Here is a 17400-nt window from a genome sequence, read left to right on the forward strand (position 1 = left end):
CACGACACATGACAGAGGTGGGTCACGGGTGACAGTCCCCTCTCCAGAAATAGATTTTTCCTTTGTCAAAATCCCTTTTCTGGATCGGGTCCCGTGTCAGCCGGTGAAAATTAACAGAGAAATAAATATCATTCTTAAACTGTAAGAGATAACAAAATGTAAGGGAACAGAAGACCAAAGGTCCGCCAAAAAAATTTTTAATTGCTAGCAATAATAACAATAATGTACAAATGAAACTGATGGGAGTTTAAAATTAACATGACAACATAAAAATATACTTAAACAAAATAACTATACAAAATTGAAAACATTATAACATAAATGTGTCAATTAGGCAAAAATACAGATAACACGGTCAGGTTAGAAAGACAAGGCACGCCTGACTGAAATGACTGTAAGGGGATAACTGAGGCAGTGGAGAAAGAATTGACTAGGAATCAGAAAGGGAACCAGAGGGAGGGACAACGTTCCCTGCCGCGACTGCTGAGAATTTAAGAGCTTCTAAGGATTTCAAATAGTGATGTTTGAAAACCAAGGGTGACTTTCAACCAGTGTATTTGGTAAGATCCGTGAAATTCATGTAATGGAAGTAGTTAATGGAGGTGGCCACAGCTCTAATATCATGAACTCTTGGGACTGAGTCAGGATTAGCCTGCTTGATAAAGTAAAGGATTTGTTGTCTAATAGCAGACATAGAGATATTACCCCCCATCATCAGGGCCCATATTCCATTTACCTCCCTTTTCTAGACCATACCAAAAGAAAGGGGACTGTAGCGATCATGCTGTTTCTTGTAATTTTACACAAAGAATTACTTGTACTTTTTACTCACTGGGTCTCTTGCCCCTATCAGTAAGGGAAGACAGCCTGTTAAGTTTTGAGTTTGTTATTAGTTGTTCAGTTCTTGAGCTTGTTCAGTCCTGTTGTCTTCTGACAGTTACAATTTTGAACCAGGAAGTATTACAATTTCAGATATTTCATGATAGGGGTAGCATTACCATTGACATGATTGCTGAAGAGAATGAGTGCATTTACTTGTATCGATGTGGGGGTTATGGACTACACCTTTTTTTAATTCATTCCATATCACAAAGCACCTTTGTATAGATTCAATAGTACATACTGGATGGAAAAGGTACAAGATCAGTAGAGTTTAAGGTTAGTTGAGTGGACAAAAATTTTTTTGGAAAGAGACATCAGAGACAGGAGGAAATCAAAGAAGCATTTTTTAGTTATGCCAGTAATACTTCAGTCTGTGAAATCTGGTCATGAGTGACCAGCATCTTGGTTGCTTCAACCTGGTAAACACTCACTATCATTAATGCTTGATTATTATGTCAATGACATAAGTCAGTGTGCCAATCAGTCACTGATCATCCCCACATGTCTTACACAGCATCCACAGGCCACTTTCTTGATTATTTTATTCTTTGCTTCTTCTCCAGTTCCCAGAATCTTTTGTTTGCTTACATTTAGTTTAATTCTCTCCTCTCCTCCGCCACTCTTCCATGTTTTAAAAATACTTATTACAGTACTTCTCCACCAGTGGGCGATAGACCAATCAGTAGGCTTCTCAGCCAGGTATATCCCAGGCAAGAGGAATGTGGTGGCCAACAAGCTGAGTCGTCAGGGTCAGGTCCTGGGGACAGAGTGGTCCTTACATCAGGAGGAAGCTGAGAGGTTCTTCCACCTTTGTACCAATGTTTTACACTAAATCTTGTGTCTATAGGTGCCTCAGTATAAAGATGCCTCTTTTGTTGATTTCCTTGGAATGAAATCAGCAATTGTCATTTTTCATTTTATCTTTTCAGTCTTTTTTCTGCATGGCCTCCACTATTTTCATGGCATGTTCAAGCAGTTTTAATCCCCAATAATTTTCAGATTGGCTCATCTTATTTTTTATTGTATATCATCAGTCATACTCTTTTTGCCTATCCATGTGGTCTTATTTATTCCTTAATTAGGTTTTCAGATTCTCTTTACATCAACATTGAGTGGCTCTCCAACTGCTTTTATTAGACTACTTAGAGTCCCTGTTGGCCTCTGAGTTTTCCACTTTTCATCTCCTCAAGGGCTTCCCTACTACTTCAGATGGTACATTATTTGTCCCTTTGTCATGTCAGCATTGTATAGTTAACATTTATTCTCATCAGTGGTTTTCAAAATACTGCTTCCATTAATATTATTATAATAAGGTCGCTGCCCACTTCCCCTCTCACCTCCGTTACAGATGCCAGATGCCACCAATTCCTTGCATGAACAATTCTTGTTTTTTACGGGTTTCCAGCTGGTGCCAGAAGATTTATCCTAATGTTAAGACTGCAGGTTTGTTCGCTATGAAAAATACAAATTGATTTAAATTTGTTATATTATTACAAGCCCAAAAGCCTCAATAAGGAAAGTAGCCCATTATAAAAAAGGGAAAAGAAGCAGTAAAGAATAAGCTATGAAAGAGAAGTAACAAGAAGAACAAATAGGTCAAAGTAAAATAATTAAGACAAATAAGCTACGAAGTGAGATTTGTGTCGGCTTGCTCAACAACAATTTCCCATCCTCATCTCTTGTATACTTTGCCCCTTTCATAGCTTCTCCATCATTCCTCATCCCTTTCACTTCCTGAATTTCCTCTCTTTTCTCAAACTATACTAAGATTCTTATTCCATGCATCCCAAATCTTCCTACCCCCTTACTACATTCTTTAACCCTTCCTTTTTTCCTTCTTCCTTGCCTGACCTCTGCCAGAGCTTGAAGGCACTCCACTCTTCAGTTGCACTATGTAAGTCATGATACTACTATCATTGGCATAGTTCATACATCCATGTTATACACAGCTGCAAGAGTTACACAGTAAACTGGTCATAGAGCTGATCACTGTTTGATTACAGTACCATAAAACGAAACTAGAAGGGGATCTCCAGTAAGGTAGAAATGGCAGTCAGAAAGTTCAGGTGTCAGTTACCCCTTCCTAAATAGTTTAAAATACACAAGAGGACTTGTCATTTTTATGTAAACATAAAAACTTACTTGACACCCATCTTTCATGTCCACTAATTGGTACAGGTCTTCGGACCACAGGCAGATTTCAAAAAGTGAGAGCATTTAAGAGGCAAGATTGGTTTCCCTTAGCAAGAAGGCTTTGCTTTTTGGCTAGGCACTGTTCAAGTGGCATTAACCCCGTCTTTTGGAAACGTGTTGTTTGATATATGTCAGAGTAAGATAGTTATATCTTTGAAACAGGAAGTATCTAAAAATTTGTGTAAACTATTATGTTGAAGAGATTCTCTTGAGCACAACTTCATGTGACACATAACACCGTTACTTTATTTAGATTAACCAGCAAATAATGGATAAATTTTTTTTTTTCATAATTGCCAAACCTCAAATAAGAAAGTCATAAATTATTATAGAGTTTAGAAATGCCATTTAGTACAGAACAGTAGGTAACAAACGCCTATACAGTTACAACACAGGAATATAATCATCAAAATTGTTTCAGCTCCAGTTATGGGACACTGCAGGGCAAGAGAGATTTCGGAGATCAATGGTACAACACTATTACCGCAATGTCCATGCTGTTGTCTTTGTGTACGATGTCACAAGAATGTCATCATTCCAGGTTAGATTCAGTATTGTTAATGCTCCTTTACATCATTGTATAGTCATACTTTACTATTTATATGCTTTATTTTGTAAGACTTGCAAACTATCTTGGTTCTGTTGAGTGCTACAAGCAGCATTCTGAGTTTTTGTACAATAAAGGCTTGTCAGTTTGATCCAAAACATGAACTAGTACTCAAGGTACAAATGCATTTCTGGTGTTAATATCTGCTCTCCTTGGGAAAAATCTGGTGTTGTTTCAGCTTTCAGTGAAAGTTCCTAAGTGTCTTTTGGTATCATCGACTTTTTGTCTTGATTTTTATTTTACAGTTTTATTTCTCTTATATTCAGTTATTTTATTTTAAAACTGTTTATAGTTTATTACTAAAATATAGCAGTGAGACCTCATAAAGCCCAAAAAGTGTTCATTCCATAGTCACAAGTCTTTAGCCTATGACTTTGTTATGTAGGTTCTCTGTTGACTGATCCTGTGGCAGTTGTTTCCATATTCTTGGTATTTAGTTGTTTATATATGTCTCATAATAAGTAACCTAGGTTTAAGTGGTTTTCTTTTAAGAAGGGGTTGAAATTTCAGTGCAAGCCCAGTAATCATATACTTCTGGATCGACAGGCACATCTCAACCAATAACCACTTTTCATGAACCTGCAGTGCTGTTAACAGCTTTGTTCACTGTTCTCCCAGTGATCATTTTACTGAGGCTCACTGTTACATGCCCCTAGCTGCAGCCTACCTTTTACTGTACCTCTGTTCGTATTCTCTTTCTTCCATCTGACTCTCCACTCGGTTCTAATAATTGTTTCATAGTGCAACTGCGAGGTTTTCCTTCTGTTACATCTTTCAGACCTTCTTACTATCCATTTCCCTTTCAGTGCTGAATGACCTCATAGGTCTTACCACTTGGCCATTGGCCCAGATTCTTTGTTCCAATATTCACTATGCCATTGCTGATTATTATTTTATTTCCACTTTTCCCATTACTCATCATTTATTTCAGCCCTTTTTCACATCATTGCACTCAGTAGCTGATGAGTCATTTTGGAGTTGAACATTTGCTCTCCAGTCACCTGGATATTCCTTTCGTTGGCAGTGTTGTGAGCTGCAGTTGTCAGGAGTAATTATTCCTTCATTGAGCCCCAGAATTTAGTTCTGACACAATGTTTGCTTTATTCCTGTCCCCAATACTTGTGTTTTGCATTATCACATTTTTCAGGGGATATTTGGTAATTAATTTTCTTTTCTTGCTTAGCTCATATAGTATTTCCCTTAATTTTTGGGGGGTAGGCTGATTTTGTATTTTTGTAATATTTTATTTTTGGTTTTGTATTGCCCATAATTGTACCTAATTCTGCCTCTAGTTTCATTAATGCAGTGATTCATATTCTTTCTGAGGCTAATAACTTTTTAGGAGTAATAGTGATTTGCTACAATATATCTTTTTGTATGCTAGTGGCTTTTCTAAACTGTGGCTGTTGCGCTTTGCTAGTGCTGTGATTTTGTGTTTTATTTTCCATCATTCATTATGCCTCAGCATACTTATTAAATAGGACTTCCAAATTGGGCCATCATAATCTTATGTCTCCCCCTGGCAGAAACCTCACCTTTGCAGCAGCAAGTAATGTTCACCATGTCTCACTTGTTGAATACCTTGGCTGGTCGCTAACATTCCATGATAATAAGTGTACTGTACCTCTTTTCCCATCCCAAAAGACAGTTACCTAACACAAGCACCTTGCCTGACATGCCGCAAGTTTTCAGCATTAACGTTTACAAACCTCTAGGCTGTCAGAGACTTGGTTCCTTATTCCTTACAGTCTCAAAGTACTCTGTTGATCTTTCAGCATCTCGGTTGCATTGATTAATAGGATTGGAGAAACAAATCCATGTTATGTATGGGTACATATATTTAAAAATAAATCTGTAGAGAGCTTTCAGGAATCTGTTCGTTTCCCCTTTTCAATTGGAAATGGGAATCAAAAGCTCTCTGTAGAGATCTATTTTCAAGTATATGTACCGAAACATAACTGTGGATTTGTTTCTCCATTTCAAGACTCATGATACTACTTTGAGTATTTTCTAATTGACCATATAATAGATGCCCTCATCCAAGCCCCATGTGACTCTGCCTCATGCACAGCTTACACAAAGAGTAAGGTTATTTGCCAAGGTATACATGTGGCTCTAGATGCCATGTATGTGGAGACTACATTCTTGTGAAAAGACTAATGAACTTCCTAGCTTTATGGAGCATAATTTTTCTGTGCCATGTTATTTAATGCAATATTTCTTCAGTAGCTAGTTCTTGCCACACTAAAAACAATAAAACGTGGTCTATGTAAAATTGTTTATATTAATGCTGTACACAGCAGTAATAAAAAAAGTAGACAGTTTTTGAAATGCTAAAATTACAAGAGAAAGTGTATTTAAATGGTAAGCATTACTGAACAGGGAGAGAAAGCCCTTTCACTCTCTTACTATTTTACATTTATTCCTTTATTTAGCCTTTGTTCCTCTCCAAAGGAACTATTGTTTTCTTATTCTCATTTTTATTTAGTGCATTATTTGATTTAATTGGTGGTACAGTGTTTTTTGTATAAATTTGTATCTTGTGTGGTGGCTGTTCAGCTAGCAATCATCCAAGTGAATAATTGTAGCATCACACACATCAGTATTGATGTACAGTACAGGCAGTCCCCGGGTTACGACAGGTCCGGCTTACGACACTCTGAGGTGACGACGCTTTTCAAATATATTGATCAGAAATTATTTCCTGGTTTATGATGCTGATCCAACGGAAGAAATACGGCTACAAAACGGCAGAATAATCAAAATTTGGAGGTTTTGTTGATGAAAAACTCAATAAAAATACAGTTTACATTATTTTCAATACACCCAAAGCATTAAAAGTAAGGTTTTCTTAGGATTTTTGATGATTTTTGACCATTTTTCGGCTTACAACAGTTTTCGGCCTACAACATGGCATAGGAACGGAACCCATGTCGTAAACCAGGGACTGCCTGTACTTACATTTTTCATTATTATATGTATCACACTTATATTGCTGTTAAATCAGTTGTGGTTTGTTCTAACGAATTGCTATTTGTAAGACTTGTTTTGTTTTGTGTCACTTTGTATGTGAATAGCTGTTGCTCAATCAGCATTCTTCAAGTTGATAGCTGCATTCTTAGTACTGTGTGCTGTTTGGTTGTGCTTCATTATTGTCCTTGCCTGTACTTGTGTGTGATGATGTTTGGTAAATTTCTTAATGGGCTTAATTTCCCATGAAGTTTGTGTTTATTTTGCTGCTCTGCCCTTGTTAGTAGGTTTGAAAAATTTAGCATTATGTAACAACCTTAATAATTGTATTTATTTTTTTCCTTTACTTTGCTCTATCCACATTTTGTAAGAATTTTCCAGTATTCATTTTTCTATGGAACTGATGCCTTAAACCTATTTTAGTGGTGACACCTCACTTGGAAGAAACATTTTGTGTTCTATAGGAAGATGAGTGGGACATTTCAGTAAGATTATGAACTCCAGAGGAGACCTATGTATAGTATTTTAAGCATGTCTGCTAAATGGAAAATGAGAAAAAATTATTAAGGGGAAGGAGTAATTAGTCATACTCTGTGAGCAAAGTTAGCAGTTCTTCCCAATAGCAGAAACATTAGGAATGTCCATTTTCCATCAATAGAGGGACTTGGGAACCCAGACGTCCAGTCAGCAATCTGGATTTTTCTGGGTTTTTTTAGCGTGTCTAGAAAGTGAGTTGATGCTAAGATAAAAGACTAGATCCCTTCCTTAGACACATATTAGGATTGCATTGATTGTTCTTAATAGCTAACTTTTAGAACTGGTACTAATTGGGGTCGTTCTCCAGTGGGACTGAGGCAGCGATGAGCAGCTCAGAGATTAGTCACTTTGCTCCAGTTAATTATTTGAGATTTATGAAATAATGTGCTTGTATTGTATAGAGTATGAGGAAATTTGTCATAGTAATTTTTATTTTTTACAGATCCAAGCCTGTTATTTTTCTCAGAGTGCCTTTCTCCCCTCCCCTGTCATTTTTCACACATGTGTGGGTCTCAGTGTGAAATGTGGAAGTACTTGTATGCAAAATGTTGTTCACCTTTCCAGGGAAGATTTCTTCCTTTTCCATAACTGGTTCTTTGTTCTGTGTAACATAACGTCTATCTTTATAGAATATGGATAATGCTATTGGTAAAAAGGAGAGACAGGTATCCAGGACTCTTGAAATGTGTTGACAAAAAATTTTGTAAGTTTTGTTTATGGAGACCCTGTAGGAGGATAACACCAGTTAACAGTGTCCATTCACCCCCAGACTTTATATTTTTTCCTTTTACTCTTCATCCATTCAATGCGATGGTCATATTAATGGAGATCTTCATTTACAGTCATTACCCTTGTGGATTGAAGAGTGCAACATGAACAGTCTTAGCTATAACATTCCAAGAATCCTGGTAGGAAATAAGTGTGATTGCAAAGACCAACTGGCTGTGCCAACAAATGTGGCCCAGCGGTTTGCAGACCAACACAGTATGCCGGTAAGTTTGATGAACAGTTTTTAATTGGTATTAATATTATTATTATTAAAATAGTTTAACCAGACCACTGAACTGATTAATGACTCAAGTAGTAGTAGTAGTAGTAGTAGTAGTAGTAGCATTAGTAGTAGCAGTAGTAGTAGTAGTAGTAGTAGTAGTAGTAGTAGTAGTAGTAGTAGTAGTAGTAGTAGATGATATACAGTTTATACATGGTCACTATAGTTTGAAGGATGCTGTCAATTATATGTCAATGGTTCACATAGAAGGTTATGCTGTTTACAATGAACTGTACGCAGCTTCATGGTAGAATTAAGAGATACAGTATATGGTTTCTGATGATTGGTGAGCTAGTGAGTTTTAAGCCAAAGACATCAGCAAGAGCTCATAGCTGCTGCTATAGGAAACTTAAAAAAAAACACAAATTAAAGAACAAATATATTTAGTTGGGTTTTAATGTCTCCACACTCAAGAGGGAGCATGATGCTCCGAAACTGTATGTGCTTTTGAATATATTTGTTCCCCCACTTTGTGGATTTTTTCAAGTTTCAAAGGTCAATACTGATCTGCTGTCATCACTGCTGTACTGCTATATGTTTGGCCAATTAATGATTGATTACTTATATGACCATAAATTCCTACATACAAGAGGAGGGTATCCCCAAGGCAGTGTTTTGAGCTGCTGCTTATTTGCCCTGGCAATAGATGATATTACTGTGAACCTGCCTGAGGGTGTACAAAATAGTTTGTGTGTGGATGATTTTGTAATATATTATTCAGATTGTTCTCTGAGACATGCTCAAAGAATACTTAATATAGTAACAAATAATATAACCACTTGGACTAACTCCGTAGGCTTCAAGTTGTCAGTAAATAAAACAAATGGCATTGTCTTCTACAAAGACAAAAGTTGGTTGAAACAACAAACCATTAAGTTATATCTTTATAATGAAGAGATAAACATGTGCAATAGTGTTAAATATTTGGGTGTAATTTTTTATCAATATTTAAATTGGAAAGATCATATCAAATATATCAAAGCCAAAGGATCTAAAGCCCTTACATTATTAAAGAAAATATCTCACACCAAATGGGGTGCAGGATGAGATACAATGTTAGTATTGTACAATGCAACAGTACTATCAGTTATAAATTATAGCTGTCCAGTTTATTCAACTGCCTCAGAAGCAACTCTAAAATCTCTAGATACTTTACATCACGAGGGAGTGCGTGTATGTACAGGAGCCTTCCGCTCATCTCCAACTGTCTCTATCCTAGCAGAAGCAGGCCAACTGCCTCTAAAATATTACAGAGATCTAATTACTTTAAGAAGAGGCTTATCCCTTCAAGCAGGTACATCTCCTTTATCAAATAAATTTCTCAATCAAAATACAAATAATAACCCAAATCAAAACTCATTTACTAAAAAAACTAATCATCTATTGAATTTACATAACATAATACCCAAATTTACTCAAGAAATAAATCAGATCACACCATGGACACTAAAAAGGGCAAAAATATGCACATATTATATCTTTCAAAAAAAATATATGTTCAACAGAGAAATGTATCATCAACATGCTGTGGAACACATAAGACGGAAGGGTAATCCCTTCATAATGTATACAGATGGATCCAAAAATGAAGCTGGAGTGGACTTATCAGCCCATTCAAGTGATGAAACTGTCCAAATGGGCCTTCCTCTAATATCATCAGTATTTACAGCTGAATTAACAGCCATACAATTGGCTCTCCAGATTATATAAAAAAAAAAAAAGGAATTCCTTCAGCACTCATATTGAGCGACTCAAGATGTGCAATTGAAGCAATAGGATCATTTAAATCAAATAATCACCTTGTCCAAAATATCCAATGGGAAATTCATCAGTTAATTACAAATGGCCATCAATTTCATATTTGTTGGATCCCAGCCCATGTAGGCATTGAGGGTAATGAGAAAGCAGATAAAGCTGCTAAATTGACTTGTACAATCCCCCAAACTACTATGAAAGCTCCCATATCAGACTGGCTAGCATCAGTTATACCTTTAATTTATAGGGATTGGCAAAATGATTGGACAAATATACCCCCTCAAAACAAACTAAGACAAATTAAGAACGAAGTTAAAAAGTGGCATTCTTCTACCCAAAAACAAAGAATTAATGGAGTAATTTTAACAAGACTCAGAATAGGACATTCCAGAATCACACATGGGCATCTGATATCAACAACACACACAAATCCAATAACTTGTGAAAGATGTAACATCCCAATAACAATCAAACATATCTTGATTGACTGTCCCAGATGGCAGCATGAAAGAAATACTTATTTACAAAATAAATCAATAAAGGATATTCTAGCTGAAGGTAATAACTTTTTAGTTAATAATATCATTCTCTTCTTAAACAAAATTAAATTAATAAATAAAATATAATTTCCCCCCCTTTTTTTTCCTTCCCTTTTTTCTCCTTTTTTTCTTTCCCTCTTGATTTTTTATTTTATTTTAATTTTTCCCCCTTTTTTATTATTTATTTATTTATTTAATTTTTTATGTATTCTTTCCCCCCCCCTTTTTTTCCAGCCCAAGAAGAACCCTAAAAGAGTTCAGAGGTCTGGTTAAACAAGTCATCTATAACTAACTAACTTAATGACCAAAAAGTTCCCCTCCCCAGTCTTTATCCAGTCACCCCCTTCCCCTCCCCAACTGCTTTTACAGTCACTGCCATTTTTTTTATCATACAATACTATGCTTAAGATAGATGTATGTATGTATGCATGCAGTTCACAGAATGAAAGAAATTTGTGTCAGTGGTGTGTGCAAATGTGTTTGAATTCTGAACATACAAAAAAAGGATTTTGACAAAGGAAAAATCTATTTCTGGGGAGAGACCTGTGTCACCTATTTCTGGGGAGAGACCTGAAATGTCACCCGGTGAAATAACCTTTCAGCACTTATTTCTAGGTAAAGCTATTGCTAAATATACCAGAGAAAAGCTAAAAAGCTAAGCTGGAGTTACTACCCCCAGTGCGAGCTCCATGAAATGGAGTCGTATGAGAAAGGGTGAGATTGTCACAATCACAGGCCTCCACCCTGTAAACAAATGTCAAAAGTCCCACCGAGTGAGGTGCCGTTACAAACCCCCGCACCACTCGTGGACTGTAAACAAACCGGCGTCACCCACATTCCATGTTAGCACCCCATCCTGGAATGGTATTTTATCAGGGGAAAAAGGAATCAGGGCAGGTCACGGGTGACACAGGTCTCTCCCCAGAAATAGATTTTTCCTTTGTCAAAATCCTTTTCTGGGTTTTCCCACCTGTGTCACCCGGTGAAATAATAACAGAGAAATCAAAATACCATCCTGAAACAAAAAGGGAAACTTGTAGAGGAAAGAAATAAAACTAGAATTAATTATCCCGGTAGCAAGATATGTTATTTAGATATATAATAAAGATACTTAAACTTATTGTAAGATTAAGGTGTACATAAATATAAAACTATCCTTAAGATTAATGAGTACATAAACATGAAATATAGGTACTTAAACATTATACTTAAGACTAAGGTGGGGGAACTATGTCCCACAAGACAAAAGAACACAAAGCGTATTTAAATTCAAATACAGTAGACAGTACAAAACTATGACATGGTCAGGAGACAGGCTGTGAAGCATGCCTGACCTGGAGGTGATCGAAAGGGAATAAATGAGGCAGGTAGGAGAGAGGAGAGTGACTGAGTACTAGAAAGGATTAAACAGAGGGAGGAACAATGTTCCCTGCCGCCACTGCAGTGAACTTCAGAGCTTCTAGTGATTTCAGATAGTGGCATTTGAAAACTACGGGAGACTTCCACCCCGTATATTTTGTAAGATCCTCGAAATTCATATAATGGAAATAGTTAGTGGAGGGGGCCACTGCCCTAATGTCATGTACTTTTAGAACTGAGTCTGGGTTTGCATGTTTAATGAAATACAAGATCTGTTGCCTAATGGCTTTCATATAGTTCCTCCCCCTTCATTACAAACAGAGGCCCCGAAGTTATCTGTGAGGTCCTGTCTAAATAGGCTTTCAAAGTAAAGACTGGGCATAAAGACAGGTCTTGTGGGAGGGGGATGACCTTCCAGGGAGACCACCTATCTCGAGGATCTTCATTCTTAGCTAGGAACTTAGGGTGAGGAGCTAGCAACACTTCCCCTGATGGAAGGAAATCAACCCCTGATGGAAGGAAATCAATTTGGGTTCTCTAGACAGGGCAGACAGCTCAAAATTCTAGCACCTGAAGCTAAACTAACTAAAAATAAGGTCTTCCTCAATAAATTAGTGAAAGAACAATTTTGATTATCCGTTTCTGAAGCTAATTTAAGAACATCATTTAAGAACCAGGAAACTGTATGTGGGCAGGTTACTGGTCTTAAAACGAGCACAGGCTTTAGGGATTGACGAAAAATAAGAATCTGTTAAGTTAATCTTAAACCCGTGCAAAAATATCTTTTTCAAAGCTGATTTTGCTGTAGTAATAGTACTTGAGGCCAGACCTTTCTCAAATAATGACCTAAAAAATGAAATTGCTAAATTTGTGGTCATTACAGTTGCTTCAGATTCTTTTAAGAAGAGTGCTAATTTCTTTACTGCTGAGTCATATTGTCTGAGAGTGGATTCCCTTTTGTCTGATTCTAGGAACAAAGTGTTAATAGGATCAATATTAGCATCCTTCTGAGCTGCAAACTTCATGAAATCCACAAAGCCAGGGCATTCTGAATTCTTGAGGAAGCTGACACAGTCTGAGTTTGTACTATTTGCGTCTGTTTCGGGTTGGGAATTTGCAAGCACCGAAGCTTCAGCTCTAGAAGAAGTGGAAACCAGTTGCTCTTCGGCCAGTTGGGAGCCACTAGGGCTATCTGACCTTTGAATGTCCTGAGCTTGTGAAGGACTTTCAGTAACAGGTTTACTGGGGGAAACAGGTAGATCCTTTTCCACTTGTTCCAATCTATGGACATTGCATCTGTGGAGTGAGCTAGAGGGTCCAGGTTGGGAGCAACATAAGGTAGTTTGTGGTTGCATTCTGTTGCAAAGAGATCTACTTCGAGACCTGGAACTTGATTGCAAATCCATCTGAATGAAGTTTTGTCCAGGGACCATTCCGACTCCAGCGGAGTTGTCCTGGATAGGGAATCTGCAATGACATTCCGGACCCCTGCAAGATGGGTAGCAGACAGATGCCACCGGTGTTTGTTTGCTAGGGAGAATATTGCTATCATAACCTGGTTGATCCGACTCGATTTGGAACCTCCCCTGTTTATACAATGTACTACTACTGCGCTGTCTAGAACCAGTCTTATATGAATCAGATTGTTCGGACGCAGTTTCTTCAGGGTGAGAAAGACTGCCATAGCTTCCAGGACATTGATGTGGAACTGGCGGAACATGGTGAACCAAGTCCCCTGTACCTTCTTGCGTTGAGAGTATCCTCCCCACCCGCTTAGGGAAGCGTCGGTGTGAATTACTAATGCCGGAGGAGGAAATTGAAGAGGTACTGACTTCGATAAGCTCTTGATAGTCGTTCAAGGCCGGAGTCTCTTTTTCAAAATCGGCGGAATCAGAGATACCTTGTCTCTGAACCTGACATTGGCTCAGCTCCGCCATACCCTGTTTTGTCTTTCAGTTTGGATTTCAGAAGAAGATCCGTCACTGAAGCAAACTGAAGAGAACCTAAGACTCTTTCTTGGGTACGACGGGAAGCTTTCTTGTTCTTGAGGAGCTGTCTGGTTGCCTTTGCTCTTTCTCTCCATTTGGCCGGTGGAAGAGATAGTTTGTGTGCACACAGGTCCCACTGGATCCCTAACCATTGAAAGCGACTCTCCGGAACTAGGCGGGATTTCTCCCTGTTTATTTGAAAGCCCAGCGATTTCAGAAAGCTGATTACTATGGCTGTTGCTCTCCGGCATTCGTTGACGTTGGATGCCCAAACGATCCAATCGTCTAGGTATGCGGCTAGCATGATCCCCTGAGACCGGAGTTGCTGAACTACCGTATCTGCCAGTTTGGTGAAGATTCTGGGGGCTATATTGAGACCGAATGGCATGACCCTGAACGTATGCTTGATTTCCTAGTCTGAACCCCAGATAAGGAGAGAACCTTCTCGCAATCGGGACGTGATAATAGGCGTCTGAAAGATCTATAGAGGTGGCTACGGCTCCACGGGGGTAGTAGGGTCCGAACCTGCGAGATTGTAAGCATTCAAACTTGTCGCATTGAATGTAGGAATTTAGACGAGACAAGTCTAGAATTACTCTTCGCTGACTGGAACCTTTCTTTGGAACACTGAATAGTCTGCCTTGAAATTTCAGATGCCTCACTTTCTTTATTGCCCTCTTTAATAATAGATCTTTCACAAAGTCCTTCAGAGCCTTGGACGGTGATTGATGAAATCTGATGGCGGGGAGGACCTTTGCACCAACTCCACCCCAGTCCTTTGGAGACTATGCTCTGGGCCCAGGGACTGAAGCTCCACTGGTCCCGAAAATATAACCTCCCGCCTACCTGAGATATCTCACTGGGCGGGGGAGGGTCTGCCTCCTCTGGAGCCTCTGCCTCCCCTTCCTCTGGAGGAGGAGCGAGGTGTTCCCCTACCACGAAAGTATCCTCTGGCTCTCGTTCCCCTTGCATTTTGAATTGACTGAAATGCACCCTGGCTTTCATATGAAGCGTTGAAAGCTGGGGAGGAGACGTATGAAGGAGCAGCGAGAGGTTGATGGGCTGGTTGGACCAGCACATACTGAGGTTGAGGTTGGGACTGAGAGGTTGAAGGATGACCAGGGACGGGGACCTGGACAGCCTGCAAGACAGTCTGAGTTGGGAGCCGTTTAAATTTCTTGAACTTCTTCCCGGACTTGGGGTGAGTTCCGGCGGGCTCAGACTGTTTTCTCTTGAAAGATAAGCCCCATCGGGAGCGGAGACTCTGATTGGCCCTAGTTGCCTCAGCTAGGACCGAATCAACCTCTTCCTGGGGGAAGAGATTAGCTCCCCAGATGGAGCTTTTCATGAGTCTGTTAGGCTCATGACGGATGGTGGCTGCCGAAAAGATGTGTTTTCGGCAGTTCAACCGGGCCTTGATAAAGTCATACAGGTCCTGCTGAAAACTCGCTAAGAGAGATTTCGTCAGCACCTGAAATAAAGCGTCTTCGCTATATACCACTGACGTTGCCTCTGCTAAAGTCAGATAGTTTAAGGACCTGCTAAGCCTGTCCTTAGTCTCAGCTTCAGCCTTCAGGAGCGACTCCGGGATCTTAGGAAGTTGTTCGCTGAAGAGGTTAGAAGCGCAGTCAGGGTCCAGTCGTGTAACCGTGAAGGTGTCCGGGGCTCCTTCCCAAAACTGAGAATCTCCGGGGAGGACAAGAGAGGTGGGATCTGTCTCCCAGAGATGGGGAAGGGGCTTACCCTCCATGCAAGCTTGGTTCGTGAGGGAAGCCACTTTGGAGGTGCAAGGGGTGGGAAGAACCTCTCCCAGAGAGAACATCGTAAATGCACCCTTGGCCGGGGTGAGTTTGGTGTTCTCCTCCTGCCACTCCGACAGAGTCCGTAGTAGAGCCGACTGGGCTTGGTCCCTCGGGAAGATGACAGTTTCCTTGGGGACCTTATCGGACCGAACCCATGCCTCCTCGGTGAGCCTGGCAAAACCTGCATAAGGTGATTGCAGGTTAGGAGGGAAGAATTCTAGCTCCTCCAGCCCTCACGGGTGCCTAGGCCCTCGATAGTAAGGGTACCCTCATGCTGGGGAGCAAAAGGGTCAGGCACCAGGGTTTCCTTTATCAAAGGGAGGAAGGCTGGAGGTGTCCGAACGGAGAAAGATCTGTTGGCCGCTCCGCCACTCATGAATCCAGAGATTAAAGTCCCTTGAGACTTAACCTCTTGTGATAGGGAAACCACGGAAGCATTTGAGGAAGATAGCTGGCTCGAGAGTTGCGACAGCTTGTCGTCAACTCTTTTGTCGAACTTCTTCGTAAGAAGCTCAGCAAATGCTTCTGCATCAAAGGAAGGAGGGGGGGGGACCTCTTTACTTTGCTTGGGTCGTGCTCCCTTCCCAGAAGTAGAGGCCTTGCTCGTAGACGGCACGGGGCTAGGGGCCCGTGACGTCTTCGAGGGAACCCTGGAGCGGACTTTCTGGGACTTTAAGGTCTTTTTCTTTACTGATTTGACCTTAGGGATGGTAGACCTTGCACCGTCCATAAGGCAAGAGGATTTCACGAATCCTCAGAAAGAAGAAGCAGTAGAAGAAGGAGAGCTAAACATTAAATCACCTGCCTCACTTACCCCCTTACCTGCTTGCAGATCCAGGTCAACGTTCATGGGTTCGAGGTCCAAATTAAGAACCGCAACATCCTCGGCGACCTCTCCGCATGCAGCGATGTCTTCTTGGGAGGGCTGAGTCATCTCCCGGATCCCAGCGATCAAAGGGGCGGCTACCTCGTCCACAACTGAAGCTGAGATCCAGGCACTGGGGAAGAGAACACTGCAAACATCCTTCGAGAGAACGTGGGTTTCCCTGCCCGACGTTCCTCCCGGCCGCTGACCCAGGTCTTGAGGTCATCAGCGAAGAGTCCCAAGAGCTACGGTCAATCTGGAAGAAGGAGAAAGTCAGGCGACCGAACCTCCTAAAAGGAGAATATCTTCCAATTATCCATAAGAGACAAAACTGAAGGCAAACATGAATCGGAAAGGAAAGACTAACTTACCGACTCATCCAGAACCTGCTCATAGAGAGCGTAGCACACCTCATAACCATCAGGGTGCCAGACGATCAGGTCCCCTACGTGGACAGCGCACCCGGAGTGGGACCTGCATACCTCATGTCCGCTGGCTTGATGAAGCACAGCCGTGCACCCCTGCTCCTGACAACGCACCATCTGTAAGTTGAGGGTATATGAGTATGCTGATAAGGCTGCCAGAGTAGAGTGCCGGAGCGGTGTCTTAGGATAATAAATAGTTATCCAGGTAGGTCCCGCCGGAGTGTACCGGGAGGTTAAGGGGCCTACTGGAACATGCAAGATCAACAACGTAAAGGGACCACCGGAGTTAATCCGGAGCAACAGGAAGGTCCCAAAAGGATAAGTAAAATTCAGAAAAATAAATAAATAAATAAATAAATATATATATATAATATATGTATGCATGCTAGTGAAAGGTCAACTATAAAGAGTGGGTATTTCTGCTTGGAGC

General features: G+C 40.2%; 1 protein-coding gene across 11 annotated transcripts in view; it reads left to right on the forward strand.

The window, feature by feature from the left end:
* The window catches only part of LOC136825271 (ras-related protein Rab-33B-like), a 94439-nt gene that overhangs the window by 68936 nt on the left and 8103 nt on the right, over window positions 1-17400 (forward strand). For 10 of the 11 annotated variants that reach the window (XR_010849273.1, XR_010849272.1, XR_010849274.1 and 7 more), the window contains 2 exons: window positions 3497-3616; window positions 8032-8181. Coding sequence is in view for 8 of the 11 variants with exons in the window: in XM_067081343.1 (XP_066937444.1) it covers window positions 3497-3616; window positions 8032-8181 (270 nt within the window). In the remaining 3 variants the exon portion in view is untranslated. The remainder of the gene's footprint in view (window positions 1-3496; window positions 3617-8031; window positions 8182-17400) is intronic. The other variant, XM_067081341.1, reaches the window with a different exon arrangement.

The sequence above is a fragment of the Macrobrachium rosenbergii genome, chromosome 37 (assembly GCF_040412425.1).
Source record: "Macrobrachium rosenbergii isolate ZJJX-2024 chromosome 37, ASM4041242v1, whole genome shotgun sequence".
Taxonomy (NCBI): domain Eukaryota; kingdom Metazoa; phylum Arthropoda; class Malacostraca; order Decapoda; family Palaemonidae; genus Macrobrachium; species Macrobrachium rosenbergii.